The sequence below is a fragment of the Callithrix jacchus genome, chromosome 19, assembly GCF_049354715.1.
Source record: "Callithrix jacchus isolate 240 chromosome 19, calJac240_pri, whole genome shotgun sequence".
In the NCBI taxonomy this organism is placed as follows: domain Eukaryota; kingdom Metazoa; phylum Chordata; class Mammalia; order Primates; family Cebidae; genus Callithrix; species Callithrix jacchus.
The window spans coordinates 18,429,937-18,442,742 of NC_133520.1; the positions used below are offsets into that span (position 1 = coordinate 18,429,937).

General features: G+C 45.3%; 1 protein-coding gene across 12 annotated transcripts in view; it reads right to left on the reverse strand.

Annotated features, from left to right (window-relative positions):
* HHAT (hedgehog acyltransferase) overlaps positions 1-12,806 on the reverse strand; it is a 404,480-nt gene that overhangs the window by 81,956 nt on the left and 309,718 nt on the right. For all 12 annotated transcript variants that reach the window (XR_013529748.1, XR_013529751.1, XR_013529744.1 and 9 more), the window contains one exon: positions 9,721-9,865. Coding sequence is in view for 2 of the 12 variants with exons in the window: in XM_035280429.3 (XP_035136320.3) it covers positions 9,721-9,865 (145 nt within the window). In the remaining 10 variants the exon portion in view is untranslated. The remainder of the gene's footprint in view (positions 1-9,720; positions 9,866-12,806) is intronic.

Below are 12,806 nucleotides of genomic sequence, written 5' to 3' on the forward strand. Positions count from 1 at the left end.
ATTGCATCCTCTCCTGCTAGGATCCCAGAATGCCTGCAGTTCCTGAATGTATGATTTATGCTTCTATACCTTTGTACAGGCTATGCCCCATCCCCCAAGTCCGGTACTTACTCATCCATTAAGCTCACCTCTGATGTTACCTCTTCTATGGTGACTTTCTCACCCAGAAGACAAAATTAAGAAGACAGAGATATTAAGGCAAGTGATTGCTAGAAGTTTGGCTTTGTTTTAAAATCAGCTTTTTGTTGTATCTTTGGGTCACTCACCTTTTTGTCTCCAAAGCACATATCAAAGCCCCATATCCAAAAAGCCCTCACTTTCTAGCAGTATTCTTGGTAAAAATATCTTAGCCTTGCACCCAGACTCAGCTGACCACTGTCCCTCTTTTTTTCTGCATCAGATAAGCTGAGATGCTTCCCACATTGCCTATTTCCTTGCCATGTACTTTTGCTTTCCTTAGTAAAGCCCTGGCTGATGATAGAAATTTTGTATCGCAGTGCAAAAGGCATGAGCCAATCCTCCATCAATCTTGAAGGGAGGTCATTAAGTTAGAAAAGTAATCAAGACACTAACTTAAAATATGAATAAAGTAAGTTATGTATAACTGAACACAAAACAGGAAAGATCAGGAACAATTTTAGTTAAAAGTTACCTGGTTTCTTCTAGCTTATTAAAAAACCCCAATGGCTTTCTGAGAAACAGCTCAGCTCCACAGACAGACCTGTGTGACCAGAAGATGTCCAGGCATGGTTTGGCTGCTGTGCCATTATGCTGTCTGGTATTTTTCAGCTTTTCTGTGATTGACAATCCTCAGAACACAAACGGCCTCCTGCTGCGCATGACTCAACAGATGTGTTCAAAGGCCTTCTTGTTGAGTCAATCCAGCTTGGAACCAAGACAAATTAGAGTGTTCCCATCTACCCAACACATAAACCATGGGGAAAAGGGGAAATCAGGGTTATCAAGCAAAAATCCACATTTGCTTGTCATAAACAGGGTGGCCTGGCCTCTGCCAAGCAGGCCAGAAACGTCTTCCTAGTGCTCTCTGGGCAGAATGTTCTATCCCCTGGTTTAACACTCAGTTTTCTGTCTTCTTACCCCACTAAAAGCCACAGGTTACAGGTTAACTCCCTTAGACAAATGCCCCTGGCCCCAGGAGACTTCTAATGGGAAAGAAACACAATTACTTTTTAAAATGAAATATTAAGTTTCCCTTTTCATTTTACCGATAGCAGGTGAAGTCTTCCCAATTTTGTGTTTCCCAAGGTCACATAAAAATGCAACCAAAAAATATTTTTTAAAAAGTCCTGAGATGTGCTGCCTGGAGACCTAAGAAGAGCTAAAATTAGCAGCTGCCTCCTTCTCTGGGCAAGAGTGGTCAGCAGCTGGCACACTATAACAGCCAGAGGAGAACAAAAGGGCGCAGACGGGCTCTGCAGGCACATGCACCAGCAGGCACCCAGGGGACAAAGACTTCGGCCCTGGGTTGGTGGGATACAGGGAAGCTCTCAAGAGGAGTATTGGCTCTGCCTACCCTGCCAGGAAGCCTCAATCTGCCAGCCTGATGCAGGGTGACATACACTGCCAGGCTAGGTATTCCTATCTGCTGCTTCCTGTGTAATCAATGTCAGGGGTTAGAGAAGGGCAGAAGGGGAGAAGATAAATACGAAGCAGGTGGGGGCTGGAAGTTTGACTTTGTTTTAAAAGTGGCTTATTGGTGCATCCCAGGACAGTCATTGTGGGTCTGTGTTTGTGCTCACCCGCCTTCACCTACCACATCCCTGCTCTTGCCTGATCTGAATCACCTGGGAAAGACAATGACTTTCCAGGAACTAGAAGGCTGGCTTTTCTTGTTCCTCACCTCCAAGGGCCCTCACTGTGCCTCTGGATAACCATGTGACATTGCCATGACCAGGCACACTTCACACTGTGGGAACGTCTGTCCTACGGCCAGATGCCTAGACTGCAACACCTATCATGTGAACCTGAACACTTGAAGTGCGTGTTTCTGGCCTTCCAGCTGCTGGACTCATGAACTGTTTCTTAGAGTGGGGAAGAGTCACTGCCATCTCAGTACCTCTCCCCACCCCAACTCCATACTCCACACAACGGAATCCTCCCTATATTCATTCCCTAGGGCCGCCAGAACCAAATACCACCAGCCGGGTGGCTCAGAACCACAGAAATTTACTGTCTGTTAGTTACGGAACCTAGAAATCTGAAATCAAGGAGCCAGCAGGGACAGGATGCCCTCTACGCCTGGAGGGGAGAGACTGCCTTTTCCTCCCAGCTTCTGATGGCCCCAAGTGTTCTTGGGTTGTGGCAGCATCACTCCAATCCCCACCTCCATCTCCACACGGCCACCTGCTCCCTGTGGCTTCACGTCATCTTCCTCTGTGCGTGTCTCTTTTTCTACCCAAATTTCCCCTTTTCATAAGGACACCAGAGTCCACCCTAATAAACTCATTTTAACTTATAGGAGTTAAGAAGCAATTATTTAGGCAGATAGTGAGAGTAAGAAAGTCCTCAGTAAGGTTTTCCTTTTAATGAAATGCAGCCCCCAAATCATTTTCTTTTAACAAAGAGCAGCCTGTAAAATCGAGCTGCAGACATAGACAAGCAACCTGGAAGCTCGCATGGCAGTTTGAATGCTGGCAGTTGTGCCAATAGGAAAGAGGCTATCGTCCAAAATGGCGCCTCCATCTTCCCTTTTCTTTGCCAATCACGTGTATAATAAGGAGCAGGCAACATGACACTGGCCAGGTAGAGAAGCCGTTTGCATAACAGAAGATTAGGGTGGGAAGGCTAGCTTTCTCATGCCAGGTAAAGGTCACACCTGGTCCAACCAATCTTTAGGCCCTATCTAAATCAGACACCGCCTCCTCAAGACTGAGAGCTGTTCTCCTTTCCCTTTCTTTTGCCTATTAAACCTCCACTCCTAAACCTACTTCATGTGCCCACATACTGGATTTCCTTGGTGTGAGATGATGAACCTCAGGTATTTAACCCAGATAGTGATGCCGCTTCATTAATACCTCTATATAAAAGGCCAACAGGGTGAAAGCCCATCTATACTAAAAAAAGAAAAATTAGCTGGGCATGGTGGCACACCCCTGTAATCCCAGCTACTTGGGAGGCTGAGGCAGGAGAATTGCTTGAACCTGGGAGGCAGAGGATGCAGTGATCTGAGATGGCACCACTGCACACCAGCATGGGCAACAGACTCTGTCTCGAGAAAAAAATAAAAAAAGAGACAGAAGAGGAGACAGCAAAACAGGAGGCAGGTAGGTGTGACAAAAGCAGAGAGATGAAGGAACACGGTTTGAAGATGCTATGCTGCTGGCTTTGAAGACAGAGAAAGGAAGACATGAGTGAAGAGAAACCTATCTCTGTAAATTGGAAAAGGTAAGGAAACAGCTGCTCCCCTATAACTTCCAAAGGGAACTCGCCTTGCCAATACCTTGACTTTAGCTCAGTGAAAGACTGATCTCAAACTTCTGGCCCTCCCAACTGTAAGAAAAATAAACTTGTGTTGTTTTAAGTCAACAAGTTTGTAATAACTTGTCACAGTAGCTGTAGGAAACCAACATAGCAACACAGCAAGTGTCAGGTCGGTGCCCTGGAAACTCTATTTAGCAGGAAAAAGTTTCAATAACCTAGTATGAAAGATTTAAATGTGTTCTGGTTGAAAGAGCTTCCTGGATATTTTAGAAGTGGTTTCAGCTTTACCATAACCCCAGGTGCACTGCTGAATAAGAATAAGGTGCACTCACTATTCTTCACATTCTATGCCTGGTGACTTGGCTGGAATTACTTGTAGGAAAACTAATGCCCGAGGCCTCTGGCTGGCTGAGTGGCATACAGTAAAGTAACCAAGGCTTCTGCAATTCTTGACATTCAGATCCAAGAATGGTCATACAAAGACCAATGATGTAAACACGGACAGACTGTCCAACCTACATCTATGTCTCAACCTCAACACCCTTAAGTATGATGCACAGGAAGCACCTGCTCTTCAAACTCTTCCAGAACTTTCAGAGGATCTAGTAAAGCAGAGACAGAATCAATGACAACAGTGCGAACTCCATTCAGAGGGAAAGGCTAGGGAACACAGTGAAACAAAGTCATCACAAAGGATGGCCGCTGAGACACCAACACCTGCCCTCTGTCCTCTTTCATGAGAAATGAAATTTTAGTCCCAAGAATTTAAGAAGATATGATGGGAATGAATTTCTGTTTAACCACAACCCTCCAAAATCTCTAGTGCAATACTCCAGTTCAGCTTTAAATAAAATGCCTGTCCAGAACCATTTGAGTCAAGAGACAAATAAACTGCTCAGACAAGCTAGTAATCAGGGAGAAAATATACTTTCTCTTCTCTCTGCTAGAAATAGCAAGCAAATATGTGGACCTGCGTAAGAAAATTACCAGCTCCTCTCTCATTGCATTCTAGAGGGAAAAAGAACCAAATTCTCCTTGCCTTGGCATGGGGCCACTCCAGGAGCTAAGCATTAAAATAGACCAGATAACAGACGGAAAAACAAACATCCATGTGTACATGTGTGTACAGGGATGTGTGTATGTGTGTACAGGGTGTGTGTGTGTACAGGGGTGTGTATGTGTGTACAGGGGTGTGTGTGTACAGGGGTGTGTATGTGTGTACAGGGGCGTGTATGTGTGTACAGGGGTGTGTGTGTACAGGGTGTGTATGTGTGTACAGGGGTGTGTGTGTACAGAGGTGTGTATGTGAGTGTGTACAGGGGTGTGTGTGTACAAAAGTGTGTATGTGTGTACAGTGGTGTGTATGTGTGTACAGGGGTGTGTGTGTATGTGTGTACAGGGGTGTGTGTACAGGAATGTGTATGTGTGTACAGGGGGTGTGTGCATGTGTACAGGGGTGGGTGTGTATGTGTGTACAGGGGTGTGTGTGTGTGTGTGTGTGTGTGTGTATGTGTGTACAGGGGTATGTGTGTGTGCTGAGCTGTCAGGCAGGGGAATGTTTGGTGGATCCCACATCTCTACCAAGCTCTTGTCCCTGCAACATTATCACTAGGTCACCCTGGTGATCCAGGGCCCCACCTCTTGGGAAATGTTTTGGTTTCTTTTTCTTTTCTTTCTTTTTACAAAGTCCCTGCCTTCTCTGGACAAAAGCAGACAGACTTTTCAGAAGTGCCATCCTGCACCCATACAAACATTATAAGGGTCTCTGCCCTCTCAAGGCCAGATATATTCCCAGTGTATAAACATGCCGTTGAATATTTTCTCTCCTCATTACCCCAGGACAGTGGAGAGAGCACTGCCAAGATGCTCTGGCCACAGCTGGTTTACGGGGACTGACCTTGCTGATCTGGAGTTACAACTCACCGATACCTTTGAATTACAGAGCTCTATTCCACTGCTTGTTGAAGAAATTCTGCTTCAATGTCAAAGATTTATGGTAGACATGAGAAAGCTCTTCCTATTAACAAATGCTTTTGAAAGCCAAAGGGCTTGTAGAAAGCAACCTGCATTGGTCTCTGCAGAGCATGACACAGCACAGTCCATCCTAGAACAGCATGTGGACCAAATCCCCAGCCATATTCTTCTCAGACCCATGGACTGGCTAAGTCTTTTAAATAAAATTTGTGGGGCCTAAGCATGCATATTCCTCAAAGAACTTGAAGCAAATTTCAGTAGTAAAAATTCGGAGTCTTTTTTTTAAAGCAGAAACATAAGATTCCTTATTCTCTGCTGAATAAATTGAAAACTGCCTTCTCCAACTCCAGCAGCAGAGGTAACACTTCTTGAGCAAAACTGTTTTGTGCATGACCATTCCCAGAGCCCTAGATTAGCCACTCAGCATTTATATGTCTGGCCTTCAGACTCTGCTTTCCACTCTCTGGACAGCAGGGCAGATGCACAGCAGAAAGGGAAGGGTCTGGTTTTATAGCCGCATATCACCCATGTGACCCACAGAGACCAGGATAGGCATTTTAATGGAAATCACTAAAATAAACTTTGTAGTTTAGAGCCAACTAGAGACAGAAAGGCACCAACTTTAAGATAACTTTTCCAGGTGAATCATCAGATACTTCTAGGAATGTCAGTGATGCCGGGAAAGGGCTCCCTGGGAAACAGTGAGGTGCATCTTTTAAGACACATGTGTATCCCACACCATATTAACTGTGAGGCATTTGCAAATCTCCTCCACAGCCCCCATCTCCTAGTTGCCCATCTGCCCCTTCCTGCTCCTCTAGGACTGAGGTGAGACATGTTAGAGGGATGCAGTGTCAGTGGTTCCTCCTTTCACTACAGCAAGTCCCAACCCATCAAGGTGCAGAGGGCAGGGCCAACCTTCCCTTAAATCTGGAAATCTGCATGCTGAGCTTAAATGCTCTCCATCCCTACAGGCAGCATTCTCACTCACTTCACTGTATTTCCTCAATGTGTAAAGATGGGCTCTGGAGCAACAGGAACTGATCATGTGTCCCAGGGAAGATGCCAGAGACTATGAGGCTGCAAGAGGCTGCTCATTTGTCAGCAACTCCATATACAGTTTGACAATCCCTTAACTCAAATTTTTGGAACCAGATGAGTTTCAGAATTCAGATTTTTTTTTTTTAATTTTAGAAAGCTCATATATTAACGCACCCAGCAGAGACTGAGGGAGCATCCGATAGACTCCATTCTTTTCACCAAAACACAAATATTCATATTAATCTTCTATCAAGTCAATTAGTTATGAAATGAAATCCAGAGTTCACCAGGATGAGAGAATGGGCACCATCTGGTTCACTTTCCTCCAAGAGATCCAAACCCAATCCTTCAGGGACTAAAACCCATGACAAGGACTAGATGAAGGGGTAACTGACAAAACTCCAGCAGACATTCCCTTACTCAGGAGGCCCATGGGACAGACCAGCTGAGACATAAACAGGGTCATTTGGATAATCACTGACACAGAAATTGCCTTCTAAGCTGAGCTTCTCCAGCCTCAGAATCCAAAAGAGAGATGATTCCACAGAGCCCTCCACATTTAGAGAACCAGAGTCCCCAGGGCTGTGGCAGCTGAGTCCAAGGAGGACACAAATGGTGTGTTCAGTCATAGACCATAGCAGGACCCATGTGGCAGCAGCGGATCAGGTTTTCAGAACCCTGATCCCATGTGACTGAGGTTAACTTCAGAGGATGTTGGGCAACTCACGCTTTGATCTTCCTGCCTTTCTTTCTGCCTGCTTCAATGCCAGCATTCCCTGGGTTTTCCACCACCCTGTTCTCTTCTCACTCCATACAGCTTTGGGGCTAATTGTAGCTCCTCCCCTGGCCTTACATACAACCTTTATGCCCTTGACTCCCACATCTCAATCACTGGTCCCACTGTCTTCTGCAACTCCAACTCAGATTTCCAACTGCCTCTTGGGCATTTCTGGCCAGGCCCATGTGCCTCTCATGCTGTGCCACAGACAGCTGGTACATACTGATATCTGCATGCTTCCCTGCACACCCCTGCCTTGTAGTTGGGTTGGTCATGTGACTGGAGGCTCTGGCCAATGACATGTAAGCAGAAAATGCCATGTGTTTTAGCACCTGGCGCACCAGCCCCATGTTCTCTTCCCCTCCATGATGCCAGGACAAGACAGTGGAGAATCCAAACAAACATTGTAGGTCCTGAAGTCACTGCTTGGAAAAAGCCACTGAGTTTGTATTGAACTGTCAGAGAAACAAACTTCTATGGTGAGAAATTACTGAGATTTTCGAGTTTCAGACAAAGAAGCCAGTGTTAATTTCCCTAATATGCCTGCCTCTTCTACCTAGCAAATTCCTAAATTATTGCTTCAATTCAAATGCCACCTCTTTTGAAAAATCTGTCTTCTGTGGAAAGTCAGCTACTCCATGCTGTGACCTCCGGGAATTCACCCACACATCCAGCAGAGCAATTCCCTCAATCTACTGCAAATTTTTGTTTGTGTATTTGGCACTCACATCTTTTTTCATTTCTGTGTCTTCAGTGCCTTGCAAGTAGCAAACACCCAACAGGTTTGATTTAGGGAAGCGAAAACCAGAGCCTTCTTACTATGTGAGAAGCAAACCCCAAGTCAGCACCTTCCCCGCAAGTCACAATGTTCATATAATGGTGCTAGGTTCTGTGAGAGGACCCAAGAAAAGTAAAGGATGCTGTAACCCACCTGTATCCTTAGATTATTCACACACATTATCTCTCATCTCTATGAAAGGAAAGCTTCCACCTAGGAAGTACATGGTCTTTTCAGAAACTATCAGCTAAAACATCTCACAGAAAACAAGATCAAAGGGGTTTTTGCGACAAGATGAAAGTAGAACAGGACCCTCTCTTAGCCTCCGAGGCTGGCTCACCCAAGCCTGCCACAGTTTAGGAACACAGTCTGCCATTCTGGAATACTGCAGCTGTGTTGCTGTTATTTCTGGTGTGAAAAGAGCTGCAGCATAAGCATTGCTGGTTCCTCAGGGACCCAGATGTGAAGAGACAGGCCAGCTGTGCAGAGTTATGTCATCACCACTTGGCAAAGCTTCCCAAAGCAAAAGCAGAAAACCGTATCACAGGCAGGGAACAGAACAGGGATCTTCTCTTTTAAGACATAATGAGTTGGCTATAGTAGTATGTACTGTGAGTAGTTCCAAATCTCCCAATTCTCTTATAGCCATGATGTAACTCAGTCCTAACCCAAGGGAAATGGTAGCCATAAATACATGATGATCAATTATTAATAGAATATTTTGACAACTTCCACATAGTAGCAGTTTACCTGCTGCAGGTGTGACTTTGCTATGGATATTCAGATTACCTACTTAAGGTACGTTAAACATAAGGTTGGCCCCTAGTATTCACACAAAAATACCCACAAGCTGTGGCAAACATAGATGCCATGCCCACAGCCCACTCCTTCAGGGGAGCACAAGGAAGCTTCTAGGGCAGATTTCTAGTAGGACATTCAGAGCAATGAACAAAACAAGCTTAGAGTTTTGCAATATCTTTGCAGGCTAGGATCCATAGACAGCAGGTGTCTTTGTTGTCTGTTGATTATAACAATATCTATAACTGGATAATTTAAAAGAAGTAGAATTTACTTCTTACAATATGGAAGCTGAGAAGTCCAAGGTCAAGGGGGCTGCATCTGGTGAACACCTTGCTGGTAGAAACTCTCTGCAGAGTCCCAAGGTAGCACAGGGCATCACAGGTGAGGAGGCTGAGCGTCCTAGCTCAGGTCTTTCTTCTTCTTGTCACCAGTCCCACTTCCTTAACAACCCATTAATCCATGAATGGGTTAATCCATTCATGAGGGCAGACCCCCCCCCCCCACGATCCAATCACCTCGCAAAGGCCTCATCTCTCAATACTACCAACTGGGGACTAAGTGTCAATTTGAGTTTTGAAGCGGGCATTCAACCACAGCAGTAGGAAAGATTAAGAAATATCAAATAATCAGAAACATAGTGTAACGGAAGGGAATATATACTTTAGGAGAGTTTGGATAGTACCTTTTGGTGTTAAACAAGTATCACATACAGGAGATATGGGGTACATAAAAAACAGGGGACACTGAAAGTCACGGATAAACACAGGAAATTATTCCTGGCTGGTACTTAGAGGTCACATACCATGAACATGACAATGAATGACTTCCCCCAAATCTTATGTGTGATCCCATCCACATACATGGAAAACAAGAAACCGAATGAAAATAGCACTGTCAAGCAACTTACCTTGTATGAAGATCCTATTCCAATAGGTTTTCCCAACCTCATTGCCCCCGAGAAACACCAGGTTGGACAGGATCAGCATCGAGGTGGAACAAGACGCAAAGGCAGCGTGAAATCGATGGCGAGCTTGTGCGGAGAGGTATCGGGCCTACGGGGAAAACGGCAAGAAGGCATCTCATGACAAGGGTGGAAAAAATGGGGCTAAGACGTCATCCAGCTTTCTCTGTAACCAGCCCAGGATGCCTCCCCACAGAGTCTGAACCAGGTCATTGTTTAAACAGCTCTCAAAACTTCAATTCCTGTCTGGGCATGATGGCTCATGCCTATAATATCACACTTTGGGAGGCCAAAGTGGGAGGATCACTTGAGTCCAGGAGTTCAAGACCAGCCTAGGCCATACAGTGATATCCTGTCTCTACAAAAAAAAAAAAAAAAAAAAAAAAGTTAAAAATTAGCCAGGTGCGGTGGTGCGCACCTGTAGTCCCAGCGACTCAGAGGCTAAGGTGGGAGGATTGCTTGAGCCCGGGAGTTCGAGGCTGCCGTGAGCCATGATCACACCACAGGACTCCAGTCTGGGTAACAGAGCAAGATCTTGTCTCAAAACAAAGCAAAGCAAAACAAAACAAAACTCTATTCCTGAAACATGTTCATTCTAGTCTAAGGAAAGAAGTGACATACCTCAAGTTGTCTCTTTGAGGTGTGACAAAATGCAAGGGCTTCCCTCTGACATGTGGAATACAAGCATTGAAGCCAGTTAGGATTTAGGAGCCCTCCCACCTCCTCTTGTTTTCTGCATGGAAACCTATAGGTGCAAGAATGTTAAACTGCTGTCCATGACAACTAGTATATACAGCTCCATGGAATTAGGTCAAGATCAACGTGATCCTCTGGGCCAGTTACACTGATCCTGGGGAGCTAGCCAACCACCCCCTAAACCTGACATACTAACAAGAGCAATTTCATACAAGGGTTTAGGACAATCAGTGTGAGCTGAGCCCACTGCTGGAATTAGAGGTCAGGCTCACACTTCACCCATGGCACACAGCAGCAATGAAGATGAAGTGCATCAGCGTGCCTGAAATACTCAACGCTGGAGGGACATTTCACGGCATCACAATAAAGAAGTCCACTCGTCCTTCCTAGGTCTTCATTGTACTACTTCTTCTCCTTTTAAGATTTCCTCCGGGATTTCATAAAGCAAACAAAGGCTTTACTCTTCAACACTGTCTGTTCTGGAAGCCCCTCCCAAGTGAGGTTGCTGTGCTGTGTCTGGAGTGTGCAAGCCCCATCAGCACATGTGCGGGGACCACCCTGAGGGACTGTGTGTTCAGAATGAGAACCAGGTACAGCACAGCAGCTGGACATGCAGGTCCCCAGGGTTTCTGATAAGCACCTCTGCCTAATCCACAGACACAGAGAAAGAGGGAGCAAAGGGTCTGGAGATATTTTCTGAATATCCTCCAGAAACCCACACATGTCTAGGGTCACATGCACCCTAATTTCAGCTGTGTTCCAATTACAAACAGAACTCTGAATGACTCAGTGGCAGCAGCCAACGCAATCCATGACAGGCAAAAAGGACTAAATTGGAGGGCAAGTCTTCAGCAAGAGGGCTTACTTATTATGGCGACCCTGCTGTGAATCTCCTGTGATGGCTTTGGAAGTCATGATCGTTGTCCTCTTGATCTGGAGAAATGAATTCCTGACTCCTCCTGTTCTCTCCTGCCAGCCCCAGGGTCTGTTCTTAATGCTCAGATCTGGCTGCTACCTTTGGTCTCCCCATCCATCACTTTGGAATGTGCTTTTACTGCTGCCAGACACAAGCGTGGCCTGCTCACAGAGTTGCTGCACGGTGGACAGTGAGATGTCTGCCTGATCATGATTGTTCTGAAATGCTCTCCAGTGATATGGATGTGTCCCCACTTAGAGGCCACCAGGCGAGATGACCTCTAGTCTCACCCCTGCTCTAGGAGGCCACAGACACGTACACGAGGACACTGTCAGATAAGACCTGGTACAAGATAACTACATGGTGTGAAAATTGTTAATGAGAGAGAAATGGGGAAGGAGCAGGCTTATTATTCAGCACTCTTCACCTCTGAGAATAAGGGGACATTAATCTACCACTTTCTGCATTCTAAAGCAGAGGAAGATATTTTTCTGGGTATTACTAACTCAATTAGCAGTAACTAGGGAGGCAGGGTGAGAGGAAGCTGGGAGATGGAGGAAAATCTCGAATAGATTAAGAAAATATGAGCTGTCTTAATTGACATAAATGCGTCCATGTAATTATCTCCAGACACTGTGGCTACTAATAAGACATTTGATTCCTAAGGGATCCACTGAGTCTGACACTCCACCACTTCTGTTCTAACCCCATCAGTCTCCCCCAGCCTTACATCCTGAGGAGGGAACACAAAGGCCCCATGTGATCTTTCCCTTGTTAACATCAACTACCAAGAGTGAACCACACTTGTTAAGCTAAGCGGTTCTTCTTTTGTGGGAAGTGATTAGAATTATTAAATAATTAACAGAGGGGTACAGAGAGCCCTGTTTGCACGCAGCTGCTAAACAGGGCTCTGGAGCTGTTACTTGGAGCAGGGAAAGGATTGGACACAGCAGGAGGAATTGCTGAGGGGCAAGGGAGGTGAGAAAGGACAGCATGTCCTGGAGGCATAGGGCTCCTCTGTCCAGCCCTGAGGTCTCAACTCCTACATATCTTCCTTTGATTCTGTGATTACCCCCATATCTAAGACGCACAGTTCCATAAATTCCTATATCTACCTAGGAAAAAAAAAAAGACAAAATCATACCAACTGTGAAGGAGCTGCTGATCTCAGAGATAGGAAGGGGGGCAGCTAAAATCTGAAACAAATGATTATAATTCAATTTTTAGAAATGTTTTTTAAAAATTTAGAAGTCTAAAAAAACATAAGCAAGAATGTTCAAGGCACAGGCTGCTGGAATCAAACTTAAAGGATTTAAAGAAGAAATCAAGATGCCCGTAGGCAATTCCTGATTATACCCCGGGGTGAGTGGGTGGGAGACAAAATAGATGATGATCAAGAATCCAAAAGCCTAATTTTAAC